This window comes from Ornithodoros turicata, chromosome 5, assembly GCF_037126465.1.
Source record: "Ornithodoros turicata isolate Travis chromosome 5, ASM3712646v1, whole genome shotgun sequence".
Lineage (NCBI taxonomy): Eukaryota > Metazoa > Arthropoda > Arachnida > Ixodida > Argasidae > Ornithodoros > Ornithodoros turicata.
Genome location: NC_088205.1, coordinates 47,483,600 through 47,502,190, shown reverse-complemented (window position 1 = coordinate 47,502,190; position 18,591 = coordinate 47,483,600). Strand labels below are relative to the sequence as shown.

General features: G+C 44.8%; 1 protein-coding gene across 2 annotated transcripts in view; it reads right to left on the bottom strand.

Moving 5' to 3' along the window:
* Window positions 1-5,654: 5,654 nt before the first annotated feature.
* The window catches only part of LOC135394429 (ABC transporter G family member 20-like), a 383,626-nt gene continuing 370,689 nt past the window's right edge, over window positions 5,655-18,591 (bottom strand). The window contains exons 15-17 of one of the 2 annotated variants that reach the window (XM_064625169.1): window positions 14,975-15,151; window positions 10,288-10,374; window positions 5,655-5,923 (exon numbers count right to left, since the gene is read on the bottom strand). In XM_064625169.1, the coding sequence (XP_064481239.1) occupies window positions 5,709-5,923; window positions 10,288-10,374; window positions 14,975-15,151 (479 nt within the window). In that variant the 3' untranslated portion in view covers window positions 5,655-5,708. The remainder of the gene's footprint in view (window positions 5,924-10,287; window positions 10,375-14,974; window positions 15,152-18,591) is intronic. The other variant, XM_064625170.1, reaches the window with a different exon arrangement.

Below are 18,591 nucleotides of genomic sequence, written 5' to 3'. Positions count from 1 at the left end.
GTCTGTTTTAAATACAAAATATAAATACATGTATTTATATTTTAAATAGTATTTTAATTACAATGTATTTAAATACTGCCCATCCCTGCTCCCTAGGAGGGCATTAGCAAAGTCCAAAGGCAATGTCTTAATTAACTTTCATTAATTAATTTGTTAATTATAAAAGCTACAAAGTTGTCCCAATGAGAACATCTGTTCCTTTCGGTCACCTGATATCGTAGCCGTTTTTAGAACAAAAATCCGTTCCATAGATCGCCCGCAAAAAATTAGTGAAGGAACGCCATTTTTTTCTTTATTTTGTTCGTCGCGCATCTTCGCAGACGCGTATTTCCTTCATTCCCAATGTGAGAGGGGGAAGGAGCACAGTGCCGCCTCATGCGTCGAAGACGAGCTTTAACTTGCGGAAACAAAACAAACACAAATGTATCTGGTGACTCTATCAGAACTGGCTTTATCTTGGGTTGCATGTTCTGTTTCCTTTTAATCTTTTTCCAGGACGCGAGAGGCCATAGTGTGCTCTTTCTCCCTCTCACATTGGGGATGAAGGAAAGACGCGTCTTCTAAGAAGCGCGATGAACAAAATAAAGAAAAAAATGGCGTTCCTTCACGAATTTTTTGCGGGCGATCCATCGAACGGATTTTTGTTCTGGAAACGGCTACGATATCAGGTGACCGAAAGGAACAGATGTTCTCATTGGGACAACTTTGTAGCTTTTATAATTAACAAGTTCAGTAATGAAAGTTAATTACGACATTGCCTTTGGACTTTGCTAATGCCCCCCTAGGGAGTGCCCTTCAGCATATGCTATATTGCAATTGCTTTCATCTTGGAAAAAGTGTTAGATATATTTTTAAAAAATCTGTATACACTTAGCTGGGAAACCCTGTATATATTGTCAAACATTAACTTCTTGCATTCAATATCAAGATGCTATACCTATTCCATCTAAGCGACTCGTCTTTACACGGACACGTGGCACACCATTTTGGCACAAAGATTTGATATCTCTGCTTGTTGGACATATCAAGCAAATACTGTGCCAAAATTGTGTTACCTACATGACATGCTGCATCTGCTGAGACATGTTACGGGAGAAATACTCCTGAAGCGATTAAAGAAAGTGCATACGAGTACATATGCTTTGCAAAGTTGTTCCAAAGTCCCAAGTAGTGTTACAAAGTATGTTCGTGTTGAATTGGCAAAGCATTAATCATGTCATACCAAAGTGATAAAAGAAACTAGTGAGAAATGCGAAGCCACAAGCACTGTTGCATGGCCATGTTCACAATGGGCAATGACGCTTTTCATTTTGCGTACCGTGGACTGACTACGCTCAATGAGTGGTTTGCAGTGTTTATGATTGATGTAGGCCATGGCAACTACCGATGAACTTTGCAGAGTGTGCAATGATATCTTTTGTGAACAAGACCAACCTCAATATATTCCCATGTAATTTTGATCCTACAATTAATTGAGTTGAGGGTTTCAAGTATTTAGGTGTGCGCCTCTCTTCTGATATTTAGTGGAAATCACACAGTAGTTACGCATCCTCTAAGCCTCTTAAAAAAATTGTCTTCATGAAGTGGACACGAAAACTACCTTTCGCAGACAGGACGCTGCTGGCATACAAAACTCTTGTACAAAGTGCCTTGGAAACGGTACAAATGACATCATACTCTTCATCATAAAAACAAATGAGATCGCACTGTTCAACAGAGACACCAATTTGGTACAGTTGAGCTACGCTCAAAGCTAGGGGGGACGAGTTCGCGTCTAAAAGGCACGGTCTTGAGGGGATTACGGTGGTCTCTGAGAGAGCACGCGACTTTCGGTCCTACTTTTCTTTCAAGAGGAGGCAGCGAACAACTGCCCATTTGTGGAACCCAGCCCTCCCCTTCCGATTTGTTTCGGTATCAGTCTGTCTACCAATGTCATGATGACATTTATATTCTGTTGAGTTTCTTACGTGCTGTCCGGGACATGTATGTAGGTAGGTAGGTTTGCCAAGAAATTTTCTTATTATTAACCTTTTTTGTAGTTTGAATCCCTCGAAAAACCATTGCACAGCACCAGAACACAAAGGCTACATAATGACCCAGTTTCACCAACCTTTTCAGCATCTGAACTAAGATGAACGGTCATTAAACTATCTGCTTCACTAAAGGAGTTATTACTGAAATATTCACCATATCACCGATGGAAAAAAAAGAAGTGTATGTTAAGTTCAATAATTGGCAACCCTTGATATTGTTTCAGTTAACCAAAGTTGGTGAAACCGGGCCTATGGAAGTCACCGAAACATTCATCACATCACAAACCAAAGTTTGTAAAAAGAATTGAGTGCTAGCATGAAGTTTTGGCAATTGTGAGTTGCATTTGAACTGCTGCCTATGTAGCTGCAGCATAATTACGAGTAGTTCAGAAAAAGTAGTACAAAATTTGAGGGTACTCTACTCTATCTTCCTCTGCATGGTACTAAAAACTGTGATAATTCCAAGTCCTCATCGTCTTGGCCCAGGTTCTGTAGCAGATTTTTGCTAACCACTTGTGTTCCTATTTGTGGTACTGTGGCAAACTAGCCACTCCACCCACATACCAGCATTCCTAGGTTACACATAACATGTAGTTGAAGTGTATACGAAGAGGGGAGTCAAGTCCTGTAGATCACAAACAAAATACACAAAGCCGACACTGAAGATTTTTGTTTAAGTTTAATTTGTACAAGCTTTCCCGTGGACCTCCACGCGAAAGCTTCTACAAATTAAACTTAAACAAAAATATGCAGTGTCGGTTTCTGTATTTTGTTTATATAACATGTAGTTAGAAGAGTGGTTTAAACCACCTCGCAGAAGTTGCAGATGTTGTTCATCAACTTTATTTTGAGATGGACAGGGAGTTTCATTGCCTGGGGCAATACTCTACCCCATAGCTGCTTGTGGTGTGAAATAATGTCCCATGGAGTCCCAAATTGCCAAAAGAGCTTTAAGAGCAGGCATTCGTGGGCTGATTTAGCCACAGGCCAAGCAATTTTATCTGAAAATGGCAGTTTGGAAAGCTTGGTAGTGTGAGCAATGACACAGAATATACTCTGGGTCTTCTACAGCACTGCAGTGACAGTATCTGAGAGAGTCAACTTGCCTCAGGTGGTAATGACACTGAGCTGTAAATGCCCCATTGAGTCAAGTTCATGAGTCACAGTGCACCATCTTGGCGAGAAGTGTTTTGTGGCATCCAAAAAGCAAGCTCTGGGTCAACATTGCTCAGTGTAGACGGGAGGAAAATGTCAGTTGTCCATTGACAGGAAGACTATTTATACAATCCATTGATGTGTTGGTGAACGAGATCTGCTGTCTACATGACCAGTAACAGTCATTTGCTATCTTTCACTGTGATTTAATTAAACACCTCCCTCATGTGATGGTGTTCCCGGCACAGTTTTACCTTGCTGAACCACTTTTCGCGGCTCGTATCAAACAACATTAGAGGTTCTTCGTAGGCTGAGGCCGAGGAACGCGAGAGATGTTTACATGATGAAAGATGAAAGTCACTGAAAAGGTTAGCCAGCTGTAGGACTCGAACCCACATCTTTGTTTACATGATGTTTACGTGATTACCGTCGTGACAAATGGTCGACACAGCAGTTTTGCGGTACGTTTTATATGTTGCTCATCCTGGACATTTTTCGCTACCCGATTTCCTGTCCAAAACAGCTACGACTGCATCAATGTCACTTGACCCATGAATTCCTTCATGAGTTGCACGCGCGTGTTAGCACACCAAGTCGTTACACGTCTGAAAAATACCTAACGAAATCGGCAGAAGAAACATATGCTTTATTAGAGCTTGCAGTGATTATCCTTTTTATGCAGCACATCCCGCAACACCATACGGCTCCGTCGTTACTCCATTTTCTCAAATAGCCTCGTCCCCAATGGTAGCCGAACGGCCGAACCGCTGAAGCGTTGTTTTCCTAGTATTCATACGCGTAGTCATTTACGCCTGTAACTTAATGAAATTAATGAATAATTGAGCGATACATGCTGAATATGACACAGAATTGCATAAAGACTCGTTATTCTGGAGTGTGACCCTCTTAAACACTGATTTTCTCATGTAAAACCATGCTTAACACTCGACTGCATAGACCCATTGTGATTTATTTTGACAGCTTGGATTTCAAAGGATTGGAATTTGAACGGTGGATTTCTTACCGTGAATTTCAAAAAGTTTTGTTATTAAGAGTGGGTAACAGGGTACACCCGGTTCAGCAGGATCTGAGTTGGATCCTGCTCGAACGTGTCCGTGTAGCAGCGCCGGATTCGCATTGAGTTCGATTAGCATGGGCTCAATGCGGATCGAAAGTGCCGGTGTGACAGGGGTATAACGGGCTTACAGCGAACACATTTTAGTGTGGAGAGCCTATGCTCACAGTATAAAAACATTTCTGCTACATTGGTAATAGAAAAAGCTGGCTCCCGGTGCCCTTTTAAGAGATCGCTTAATTGAAAATAGCCGCTCCACATCTCCTCAACCTCCCTCTCAAATTTTTTTCGTCACCTCACCTCACCTCAATCTCAATTTTCCTCACTCATCTCACCTTAACGTCCTTATCAAAAAATTATCCTCACCTCAACCTCCTTCTCAAAAATTTCCCTCACCTCACCTCACCTCACCTCAATATCCCTTTTGAAACATTTTCCTCACCTCACCTCAATCTCTCTTTTGAGAAGTTTTCCTCACCTCACCTCACCTGAATGTGTGTGAGGTGAGGGTGATGTGAGGGTGAGGGCACCCTCACCCTCATTTGCCCTCGTGAGGATGCCCACCTCTGGCCGATACTGTCGATGGCGCTCGACAGCAGCTCGGAATAGGGCCCACGTATACGTACTAAGTTGATCACTGTGAGGTTTCCAGACAGCCTGAGGACGTCTCAGTATGAGGAATCGTTAGTCCATGGGACATGGGTTGTATTTGGCAGACTGGGTTCATTAGCGCTTGGATAAAATTGAGTGACAAATTGATTAAGATCAGCGGGAAAACCTGTAGTTGCTGTGTTTACTTTGCTATTTGCTTTAGAAAAGTGCCTACGCGAAATTTACCACGTCGAGTTGTGTATCTGTGTTGATAAGAGGCGAATAACGAGGGGACACCTAAGGGACACTATACACTCAACATTACATTAGTACAAAGTTCAATTCTCTGAGTTGCACGAAAAGCGTGTGTGTTCCCGCCATTTTACATTGTGGTAGCAGATCGCATTCCGCGTCCAGTGTGTAGGGGAACCAGTCCCTCGAAAATGTGCTATTCGGTAGTGATAATGGTTTCATTAAGTGCAATATCGCACACACCTTGATTTACACTACGTAATGTGTCAACGCAAGATCGCACTGATTTATTTGAGATGTCAATCACTAGAGGAGCGGGACGCGTAAGTAACACTCACCTGCTGGCAGTTCCGCTTTGCCTAATCCGACTGCGCGTCGGCCCCATTTCGCCTAATGCCTCTCACCACTGCCACCGCTGTAATCTGATAACTTGGATTAGGCGAAATGAGACGTAACCCGTGTGATTCCCCTCCTCCCGCAAACCACAGAAGCGACGTCCATACACGGGTTGCATACCATCCCCCTTCTTCATCTTTTTTTTATGTATATATTTGTTATTCACTTTATTGCAGTCTAACAGCCAGTATTCTGTTCTCCTCCTATTAAGCCTTCTTGCGAGCGAAGATAAAAATGGAGAGTGCAAAGAATATCACTCCCCATATCAAGCTGGAGGCCAGTCCTCGCAAAACGTGTCGATCACCTGCTCCATAATCACGGATCATCACTCCCCTCATGGCTCGCACCGGCAGCGTCTGTGGGACCAATTCGCTCAGGGTCTGCATTATTTTTGGAATGCTTTGTAGCGGCCATATGATACCTGCATGGATATAAAAAGGCTAAGAGAAAAATGAAGAGCAAACTGGGCTTACTGGGCAAGCTACTAAATGAAGACTTTGTCGTACCAGTTCTTCTAGGCCAAACGTAATATCCCGCTGTACGTGCTTTTGCGTTTCTACTCATAATGTTTCAATCTCAAAGGAATAAAATGTATTGAGTTTGCGATGCAAGGTAACCATTCTAAAATAAGTATCTGTACAGTCTCTCATACTGATCCATACCTTAAAAACCCGAGACTAGGGGACAAAAAAAATAAATAAAAAAAAAACGACAACACAGACAAGGTCTCAATTGAGTTCGTGTTGCGTAGGCTGCATATTTCCAAAAAGTCATTGTACTTCTTATTCACGCACAGATGCGTTCTGATAGGATGTTTCAAGGTGGTTGGATTATGTAAGAATCCTAAATAATGTGCCCAGTGTGTGCGCTCGCTTTTATACTTCAACAAAACAACTTTCAGAAAACGTCCAAATATAACTGGAAATACGAGGAAATACCTGTAATATGTGAAAGATTTATTCGAGTCTTTTGTTTTTGCGCATATCGCCTTAACTGTAGACATGTATTTGTACACTAAATTACCCGCTAGGCTACGCAGGTCGCTTTAAAGGTATTGCTTTTTGTCTTGGTTATAACGCCTATAGTGTATAAACAACTCTGTAACAATGTATTTGAACAATGTGAAGACTAACTGATCTGAGGCTGGAACCCGCCGCTGTCCGGATTTTTCGACAAGTGCCATATTGCTAATGTACGCTAATGTATTTGCCTACATATAGTCTACTACAGTCTACATAGGATAGTCCACTTATTCACCGAACTGTCGTGCAATCCCGGACGGTTATTAACATATGGCAAAAAGCCGTTTTCGAAAATGAATCTTAGGCATAAAAATTGAAGGACGATTAATGTAATCAATGCAGCGGAAATGCGTTAGTATTCAGCCGACCCACTAACTATCACTATCCACCTCTAACTATCATTAACTGTCACTAACTACACAGCCACAGCAGCGGCTCAAGCAGGGCTGGGCACGATACTTCAAAAAAGTATCTTCGATACCGATACTCGATACCCTCAAAAATTGTATTTCCGATACCGATACAAGATACAGAACCGAAATTGATTTTCGGTACAGATACTCGATACTGTATCGTCGATATTTCGATACATCACTGAAATCCCGAGTATAATAAAGCTGGTGTTATGATTAGCGAAGTTTACATCACTGAAATCCCAATATAATAAGGCTGGCAATATGATTAGGTCTCCATCAGACGACGCGATAGTAAAATATTTTCCATCCAAGATGGCACACCGGAGTTCGTCAGCCATAGCTGATACTTGATTTTCTTAGTTGGCCGTTGTGAATTGTGAGCTGTAGAACGGGTTACAGTGCTCAAGCTAAGAAGGCGGCTATTCTTTCGGCATGACAGACGTGGAATCCATACTTCAAGTGAAGTGGACGTGCTCTTGCGCACTGAGCAGGGGGACATCGGGCAGCGCAGTTCCAGAAGCAGGTTGGTCCTCTGTAAGGCCGCTATGGAAGATGCCGAGCGTTTTCGGCGCGCCCGCCGTAGAAAGAGACGGAAGAGATTTTTCTGGAACCAACTAGAAGCCGCGCGCGCCCACGAGCGCGTCCCAGAGAACGGCCCAGGGCCTCCTCTCCCGGCTACCTTGACGATGGAGCGCGCACGCGGACGTAAGCTTCGAGCGAATTTATGGTCTACATGCCTACGCTGCTGTGGCCTGGCTTGTACTACCGCCTGAGCGAGCGCCGCCGACCCTAAGTCTCACAACAGCCTCAATATTTGCGTCTTTTTTTAGTATCGAGTATCGTTAAAATACACGATACACTAAAAATGTATTTTTGATACCGATACTCCGATACTCTCAGTTTTGATACTCTCAGCTCAATACCGATACACAAAATTCATCGAAAGATAGTATCGAAGATACATGTATCTTCGATACTGCCCATGACTGGGCGCAAGCCTTCTTCCATGTCGGCGGCGTATTTTGAAACGCTGCTTTCTCTCTTCCTCGGTCTTGTTCGCCCGCTTTCGACGCCGAGAAGCGGCATCCGCTGCCTGCCATTGCTTGCGTTGTTCATCGGTTTCGGTAGCTTGTCGCCTGCGCTCAGAATCAGTCTTCTTTGGCGCCTACTTGGCACGGCACTCATACTCGGTTCACAGACCATTGTGTACTTGCATTCAGCCCATACGCGCGTTGCACACCCGCAAGTTCAGACTCGCTCGAGTATCTGACGCGCCGCCATGTGCCGATAATGAATGAATCGTTCTTGGTGAACGGATCAGTAGCTTGAACTGAGTGAATCGATGCACCTTCCTTAAAAAGATTCGTTCATTGATTGACCTTCAATGAGGGTCCTCAAAAACTACAAAAAAAAGCCAACATTTTGATTTCAAAACATTTGACAGAGGTCAGCGCGGCGGCATCTCTGAATGCAAAACTACAATCACAGCACGCATCCGCAGTGACGTGTGCATGCGCGCACACGGTGTGGTCGTATGGTGGTATGGTGAGGCAGCGTCTGGGTGAGGGCACGACAGTGTGACTGAATCAAGTGAATCGGTCTGAACCTTTTCATTCAGTTTGAGTGGTTTGAGTCGTACGAATCACGGCTGGCTGCTGCGCGGCTGCTCTCTTCGAGTCGAAGTGGCTCGTTTGCTGTGCGTTTTAGATCACTGATTCATGTAGCAGTCCGTTTGCTTCGGACCGTTGGAGTTTGAGGGAGAATCTTTGTATGGTTGTGCTTGTGCGGCTCACCGAATGATCAATTTGCGATAGAGGGCGGTTTGGTAGTTCGGTAGTGCGCTGTGCTCGTGGGGATCACTGAATCGTTTTCCGATCCGTTCGTTTCGCGCCGGTCGCTGGGGGATAATTTTCTGTCTGACTCGCCGATTCATGGTGTGATTCGCTCTCTTCGGGATATTCTAGGACTGTTCGTTCGCGCTTCGTGCCGTGATCCACGGAATGATGTGGCCGCTCCTGATCGTGTGAGTGGGAACGGGGCTTGAATTGGTTTGCTGATGTCTGCGTGTTCCTCTGCTGATCCTTCACGGGGATGGATCCCCCCCCCCCCGTTCGGCACCTAACGAGTTAATTATCTCATTGAGCTTAATTACGGAAGCAGCCCTGGCGCGTCGCTTCAAAAGGGGGTGCAACCGTTGCCGCGCTCGTTGTGAGGGACTTGGTGTTGGCTCATAGTCACAGCGTCCCAGGCTGAAGTTCGAGGTTGGGGTATGTTCGTCGACGTGTGCCATCTTCTGTGAGCCGCCGTCCTCTCAGCGACGCGTTTGTGCCGGTGAGCGGACTGAATTTTCATGCATATGTTTGGAAGGCAGGGTGGTCATGTAGGCTGTGAAGTGTGAACGTGAGTAGGCACCTGGGAATTCTATGTTAACGAATTCGATGTCGATTATCTGAATTACTAGGTAGCAGTGGTGGTTCGTCTACTGTGTGATACAGTACTGGTATATATGACAAGGGCGCGAAAGCGAGTGTAGCTGAGTCGATGAAAGCTCAATGTGCACGTGGGGACGTAAACATTAAACTGTTCTCTGCACGTCCGTTTTTTTTTATTCCGTGTTTCTTCATTTCTTATGAGTGATTGTGAGTATGTTATAACAAGTAGACATAACCACAGCAACATGCGACTGCCGGAAGCGCGCCTCTCTTCTCTTGACTCTTTCTTTATAATAAATGTGAGGTCACGTGACTTGATGACGTCACTGCGATACGTGGTGTCGTGACGTCACAGAATCCCTGAAAGAATCACTAAAACAAACTGAATCAAATGAATCGATTCACTAAGGAGTCATTTTGCCCATCACGTCTGCGGAAGCTGTCTTCACTGAAGACAACTTCCGCAGACGTGCTCCTCTTTGTGACGTCACCCGCCGCGGCGCGCGTACATTGGCTTCCGCTCCGTGACCTACTTTCCCTTACACTTAACTCTTCACTGCCCTCCTCTCTCACGCAGCGTACTTCCCTCTCCACGTTTTGACCACGTATAGACACCGGCACTTTTCCTTGAAACAACACTTCTAATGCTAGGGCATTAAAATTGCACAGCACTGTTACGTTACTTGTAGCTCAGGTAAACTTTATTTGTTCATGCACCAGTTAGTCTTAAAGCTGTTGGGGCTGCATAATAGCCTGTCCGAGAATTGTGCATGCGACTGTTCATTTGCCTCGTTGTATATCTACGCATCAAAGAGCCCAATCGCGCACGACATCTGTGTAGCGTCACGAATGACTTAATAGATGTATGTATGTGCACTGGCCACTGGGCAAAACTGAGTTTCGCAGCATACTAACCGCCCACAAGAAGTGCGAGGTAAAGGGCAGTCAACGATGTAAGCAGCGCCGTAGTTTCGTCCGAGGACAGTGCAGAAGCCAGGAAGCCTAGAGATAACAAGGTTGGTTTATTAATCACGTCAAAAGACGGATAATCCTGCCCTCAGCAGGGCACCTGCATCACTCCAAAACCGAAGAGCTTCGAGGTGCTTCGAACCAAGACACAGCGATAATTAGAAGCCTTTGTAGCTTGTATTCTCAACTAAACGCGCGATCATCAATAAATAATGATTACCAATGTTGTTACGGTAAGAAGAAAAGCTATCAATCACTAATTGTCCTGAAGCCTGATCACTAATAAATCAATCAATCACTAATTGCCTGAGGAAGGTCGTCGGAACCTCGGAATATGGAACACCCTTACGGGGTGGAACGTTTCTTCCGTTGTTCCTATAGTGATGACGTATGCTCGGTACTGTGCGTCATAACGGATTGCAAACGCAAGGCAAGGGAGCTGTTTGCAGCACTGCCAACTGTGCACCACTGAAGTTTAGATGCCCCCAAACAACTTATGCAACCTCTGAAGCATATTCATCGGCATGGAACGAAGCGGACGATCAGACTTAAAGGGAGATTCCGCACCAAAAACGTGTTGGGGTAACAGTGCGACGTCAATCCGTACCATATGATGTTTCAGGGAATACAGTTTCTCATCCCCAAGTGACACAGATAATTTGAAAAGGAATATTTTCCTTGAATGGTTATGCGCTCCTCCTCGGAAAAGGAGTCCAGCAATACTGGGTTTCACCTCACCGGTATTCCTCGTGTACCGCTTTCTGTAGATTTTGCTTTTACCGCTGGCGAATATTTTCGAACGAAATCGAGGGAGCATATGACTGGTCATCTATGTGACACGAAGAAGTTACAAAGCGCGTGCACGAAAAACAGCCGGTGGCCCACAGGAGACTACCGGTGCCGTCACGCGTGGTACAGGAGGTAGGAGTGAGACCTTGAGAAAATTCGGCTACGTTTTGCGCTTCACAGCTCCTTTGGCAACTAACGAGTCCCGGACTGCCAAACCAAGTATATTTCTCGTTTCGAAAGAATCAGGGTGTCGGAGACAACCGAAAACCAGAACCGAAAACCGAAGAAAAACGCTATTTTGGTGCGAACCGGAACGGAATCGAAACCGTATACGTTTTTTTCTCTCAGGAGGGAAACCGAAAAATTTATTTAACGGTTTTCGGTCCAAGAAAAAAACTTCGCCAGTTTGGGCTACGAATAGGCGAATTAAATTGACGTCGTGTGTTCTGAAGTCATGTCATGGATACTTTACGAGGGTTACGGTTACTGTGGAATGTATGTCGGTATACTATGACCCTTAGGCTCCCTTTGTAACGTTTTATCGTTCGCGCACATAGACTTAGAGGTACATGTGACCGGTTGTGACTCTTTACCAATGTGCCGTAGCGTTCGTTTTAATTTCATCCGCCCAAACTCTACTCAACTAAACAACGATCCAAGGGGGCTGCTCAACGGCTTCTCTATCGGTAATGTCGCGCAACGCGTCCCTTGTCTGAGAGCGGCGAAGTTGAATACATTTCGGTATCCGCGAGGGCAAGCGCGTGCGAAGTGGCGCCTCTTTTGTGGACAGGACACGAAGAAAAGAAAACGGAGCCGTCGAGCGCGTTTGTGAGTGAAAGTGTTCCTCGATTTGCGTCGTACTCATGCCGTGGTGCTTGTTGGCTAGTCAGCAGCAACAGACATTCGGATGGACGCGATCGCACCAATCCAGTAAGAAAGTACTTTACGTATGACATCACGACAAACAAGTCCGTCTGTATCATGCGCTTCAAGAAAGGAGGAAGCCGATTTGAACAGACAGTCACCTACAGGAACCAGGAGCTACCAATTTCACCGCTGCCTATTAAAATTAAATACCATGTATGCGGAATAAACGGGTTTACATTTAGCAACATTCATTTTTTCTCGGAATGAATATGCCCACCAGAAGCGGAACCGGTTCAAACCGGTATGAACCGTTATTTTTTTGCTCCGGAGCAGAACCTGTAACGGACCGTTTACGATAGAACCGGAACGAAAAACGTTTCGGTTCGACACCCTGGGAAGAATGTATCGAAGTTATTTACACAACCATTATAATGGTTTCGGATTGTCCCGGGGTCTCCCTTTAAAGGAACTATCGCATCCGGAAACATGTGCATGATAGAGAGTACACACGCACGTGTGCCTGAAACCGATAGAGTAATGTTTTGCACCGGTTTACAGTCTACGTGGTCATGTTTCTCTTCCGAAAACGGCGTATACATTAAATAAACGAGATTTAAAGCTTTAAGGATTCGCACTGCCTCTGCACTAGAGGAAGCCCCAGCGATAGTAACATGTTGATGACGTAGGCCAGGCACAGCAACGGTAGCGCAAGGCAGGCGATTGTGTCCGAGCTCGTCTGCTTCGCGCCCGCGATCGCAAAATACTAAGGAAAGGGTGCTCTGCAAACACACCGATTTTCGTTCATGTGTGTGAGTTCTGACGCAACCATGTCGCGTAGAACAAGGTGTTACCTTCCTGACTGTACGAACACGTCATCTGCTAATCCAGAAGCGACATTCGATAAGCCTATCACAGATCTCAGCGAGTTGTAGCGGCCCGCCCGCTCGCCTCGTCGAACCCGCAAAGGGCGCTTCCCAAGTAGGCGAGAAAAATAACGAGTGAGCGTGACGTCATTCCGCGCGAATCCGGAAGTTTAGGTGAGGGGAAACAACGTGGACAAACAATTCTCCTCCCAGCTCGGCGCAGCTCCCAGAGCAGCTTAAAGGGACTATAGCATCCATCTCAGTCGATTCCCAAAACTGTAGCGCCGCTTTACTCCGCGTTCATCACTGATAATAACGCCGAAAACCCGACGCGAATTGGCAGCGTTGTTCCTGTGTAGTTTGATATAAAGCTTCGCAAGAGCAGACGACGCATTCCGGGGTTCCCTCTCCGGAAACGTCACACGGACGAGGCCAATCACTGCGCGCTCTATGACATGGAGAATACCAATCACGGAGCGGCCGGAGGGACCTTGGTAGCCTTGGCAACCGACAGACAGGCGGCCGGGCGGGGAAGCGAGGCGGAATGCTAGGGAGCGGCGTCTTCTCTGTTACGCGGAACGTTGTTTCTGGTTAGTGTCGAACGTGTTCGTACAGTCAGGAGCGTAACGCCTTGTTTCACGTAACATGGTTACGTCTGCACTCACACTGGTAAGCGAAAGCCAGCGTATTTACCGAGGACTTTTCACTTAGTATAGTGCGATGCGAACGCCAAGCAGACGATCTCGGAGACAATCGCCTGCGCTGCGCACCTATTCGTGTGCCTGGCTTACGTCATCATCGTGTTGGCTGCAGATGGAATGCGGACCTTTAAAACTCGATTACTTAATATTTAAGCTGTTTTCCGAAGAGAAATTTGGCAAAGTTGACTCTGAAACGGTGACGAACATTATCCTATCGGTATCACACATACGTTCCCGGATGCGATAGTCCCTTTAATTGTAGCTTAATCGTGGCTTAATTGTCTCTCCTAAAAGTTCGGAGCGTGCAGCGATAGACTACAAATTTGGCGCATCACTTGTCCGTTTGCTTGTATCTCGTATCTATGACGGTCTACGCCATCTACGCTGGTAGCTGGATTGTTTGTTCCAGTTGGGGCAACGTCTCACTGCAGATTGTTCGGCTCCGGTCACCTGATATATATGACGTGCACTATATATGTCGTCACTCCCACTACACTTTCGTGATTCGGAGACAAACGGTGGTGCTCCCTCCTTAGGTTTCCTTCATCCTTTGCGCTTCCTGATCGGACTTGTTCGTGTGACGTTTTCTCCTCGGCTTCTTAATGGAATCAGCGGTGTTATATGTGTTCAATGTTTGACGCTGGGCCCTTTGTTTGGGGCCCAGTTAGTGAAATTGAAGAAGATCGTCACATCAGTTTGCCCGATTAACAACTAAAAGCAATGACAACAAGAAATTCTGCTTCATTGTTATCTCACTTTTCCTCTGTGTTCCACGTCTTCCATATTATGAAAAGTAGCGGTAGCGGATAAAGAGTCCGCCGCTACCCATACTTGTAGCGGATAAAGAGTCCGCCGCTACTCATACTTGTAGCGGATAAAGAGTCCGCCGCTACCCATACTTGTAGCGGATAAAGAGTCCGCCGCTACCCATACTTGTAGCGGAAATACTTCTTCCGTTACTAATTTAAGATGTTGCGGTATCGCTACTCAGCTGCGGTAGTGGCGCTACTAGTTGCGCCGCTATGTACAACACTGCTATCTGGACACTTGTGACTGTCATTCCAAACCTTATGTGTAAACATTTTGCAAGAGCATCATAAATCATCATAAGTACGGATAAGATGGTGGATAAACTCGGTGATGGGAAACTACGTCGTCATCACGGCAGCAAGGATTTCGCTGACATTTCACCAGCTTCTCTTCTTTTTTTGAAAGGGTTCTTCCCCCAAATGCTATACATGTACTTCTCTACTTAAATAACTGCTGTTTGTGTCTTAAGAAATGCTGGCCTTGTCCGGTTCACACCCGCTAGCTTGCACAGGGTACTTCTGCATTGCAACAGAACTCTGTAGCATCTGACAGTGCCCTGTCGTCACGTAGGTAAAATACACGAAGGTGTGCACGAATACTTACCGAAGTTCATTCCGCAAAACGCCATGGCCAGCGGGAGGCAAATAGTCATCAGCAGACTTCCCCTAACGGGCATATGGAACACATAGACGAATGTGATGAGCAACAGCATGGTCTGCATATGTGCCATTACTAGCTGCACGACAGCGTGGCCGATCACCACCTCAGCGGGTGTCACTCCTGGAGACATAGTTGACCATTAATTAAGGCAAACTGTGAGATGGATAGTGAGATAATTCTACTCTTCAGTCTCGCCGTGGTCGCTTTTTAAAGCGGTCTATATCATGAAACTAGTTTCGTTCCACCCGCTTCTGCTGGATTGTAACAACGCCTGAGTTTCATATTGTAGATTATTAGGATGTTAGATAATAGGATTATGTTCTCAACTTTAAACTCCACAGTGAAAGGGAGCGTCGTGTTGTAGGTAACACCAGAGGTGGGCAAATGCCCTCACGGTCTTTGCCCTCACCTCAATTTTCGTCCCAGATGTCTTTCCTCACCTCACCTTTCCTCAATTTGTTTCTGAAAAATATCCCTCAACTCCTCACCTTATTTTTTTCTGAAACATTTTCCTCACCTCACCTCAACCTTCTTTCTAAAATATATTCACCTACTTGTTATAATATTTTGCCTCGTCTACCTTAACCTGTTTCTGTAAAACGTTTTTACTTCACAATAGCTCTTTCAATTAGGAGCGGCGTCGCTCATAGCCACAGTTGCTTCGCGGCGCTAACACGGAATCAAAAAAGTATTAGGAGCGGGTAGGTGTATACGTTGTAGTTGGCTTTTTACTGCTTCGTTGGTTGATTCATGAAAACAAGTTACAAGTACCAACAACTAAGATTCATTACCTTGCTTGGTTCATCCTTCTTGCAACAAGTATCCACTACATACACAATCAGTAAAAATTGGACGTAGGGTACATGGGTGGAGAAGTTGCACAAACCGAGCGATTTTGAGTTTGTTTTCAATCATGGTAAAGCAAGAATGTCTTTTATCGAGTATCTCTCAAGCGAGAATGATAATGGAGCTGCGGAAGTCGTTTTCGGGATGGTATACAGCTATACTTCGAATTACTTGTACATTTTGCATTTTTGTCTGTTATGACCTTATATTATCGATCAATATTATTTAAATAGCAGACGTATTCATTTGTAGCCTGAATGCGGTGACCTTTTCTTCAAGACCCTTGTTTTGAAGCAATCACGTAGACGTGCTGTACGGATTACTAGTGACTTATATGTTTACTTACTAATTAAATTACTTTACGTAGACACAGACCACTTGTGCCTTTTCACCTAACTTCATTGCCGTACTAAAAGCTCAATGGTTCAACTTGTGGCAATACGGAATATATGCCAGTATTTGCGCTTACTGCACTTACGTGTTGTTGCCTTTTACATCAGTCTCTGATAAGGTCATTGGTTGTCATGTACGATCGTTCCAAATAATACGTGAAAGGTATCTGCTTACAGACTGACTATACAGGGTGTCCCAGAAAACGTGTCATTGAATTATAATAAAAAAACTACACCACCTAGAGTCATGCGGTCAATGGCATTTGTTCTTACTGGGTTTTTGCCACCTCCTCATGTGACTATCGTGTAACGTAAGTTTAATTAAGTAAATTTTTGCGAGCTTAAGTCGGAAATTTGCCTAGTAAAGGTCACTTTTTTACCCCACCAATGTGAAGAGCGTGTCTAATTTAGTCAAATTAATGATAATTGACAGGGATATTCAGGAGCTATCCCGTCGGAAAAAATAGCCGAACATCATGCTGTACGGAGGTCGCACAGAATAGCGCACGATGAATTTTTCAGCGCAATCTTTGTCAGTCCGACGAAAGGAGGTTGGAAACCCAGCCCTCCCCGACATAGCAGAAAGAGATAAAACAGGAACGACTTATCACGTCCGACTTTCGCTGAGATAATGCTTTCCCTCTCCCAATTTTAGGAACTGTTACTTTTTCTACTATCACTCTGTGGGCTGGCTTCGGAACCCCCTTTCGTCGCACTGAGAGCGAATGCGCTCAGAAAGTCATCGCGCGCTATGGTTCGGTGCTCCGAAAAGCATGATATTCGGCTATTTTTTCCGATGGGATAGCTCGTGAATATCACTGCGAATTATCATGAATTTGAGTGAACTCGGCACGCTCTTCATATTGGTGGGGTAAAAAAGTGACCTTTACTTGGCAAATTTCCGATTTAAGTTCGCAAATATTTACATAATTAAACTTGGAGTACATGACATTCACATTAGGAGGTGGCAAAAACGTAATAAGAACAAATGCTGTTGACCGCGTGATTCTAGGTGGCGTAGTTTTTTTTATTATAATTCAATGACACGTTTTCTGGGACACCCTGTATATCGTTTGGCTTTGTTGAAATCGAAACACCCAAAGCACACGGAGCTATATTGACTTGTTCATGTGTCTCACATCATGTACGAGACACAACTAACCAGATTGATTTTATTGAATTCTAAGCTAAATACATAAAGCACACATAAGCTATATTGACTTGTACGTGTATCTGATCTGACACGTCTATCATGTATCTGACTCAACTGAAAGTCTGAAACTAACGAGCTTACAGCGAACACATTTTAGTGTAGAGAGCCTAGCTCACAGTACAAAAATATTTCTGCTACCTTGGTAATATAAAAAGCTGGCTCTCGGTGCCCCTTTAAGAGATCGCGCAATTGAAAATAGCAGCTCCACATCTTCTCAACCTCCTTCTCACAAATTTTTCGTCACCTCACCTCAATCTCAATTTCGGAAATTTCTCCTCACTCACCTCACCTCAACGTCCTTGTCAAAATTTTTCCTCACCTCACCTCAACCTCCTTCTCGAAACTTTTCCTCACCTCACCTCAATGTGCGTGAAGTGACGGTAAGGACACCCTCACCCGCAGTTGCCTTCGTGAGGATGCCCACCTCTGGGTAACACTCATGTTAAGGTTGTTTTGTGGTAACTACTAAAGAGTTGATCATACAGGTTACCGATATATTCGGACGCCTTAGGAAATATAAGGCACTATAGGAGCTATTCACCTACGTCACTGAAATGATGCATGCTGGGTCCGGTCGCCATTTTGTGGTACCATCGTCGCTCTGCTGCGTACTTTCTCAAGGCTTACGCTGCGATTTTTATCCGCTGATTCTTTCCACATGGGATTTTGTAACACTATCGGGTGCAGTAGTCGCACTCAGATGAAGAAGTTGAAGGCTAGGAGCAGTCAGCCAGACCCTCACTTCTTCAAAATACCGAACTAAACGAGTGAAAAGACACAGGAGTTCTCAGAAAGGCGCTGCCGTGAATGGCTGTCACGCATAAACAACAAGACCTCAGTCCAGACCTGGACAAGTACAAGGTTTGTTCACGGCACTTCATCTCAGGTAAGGGTAACTCTGAATGAGCATAAAATAAAACAGAGTGATGCCCAAGCGAATGCTTTGTTGCACCTTCACACAATTTCCACTTTGGAACACGTCAAATGCAGTTTATACATTGTTGCTCGCAGTTGAATGCAGTTATTTAGAGCGTTATATTTGCATTGTTAACACACATAGTTGTTTTTCTGTCCCCGCTCTAAAACTATGGCTTACAAACCGAGGTACA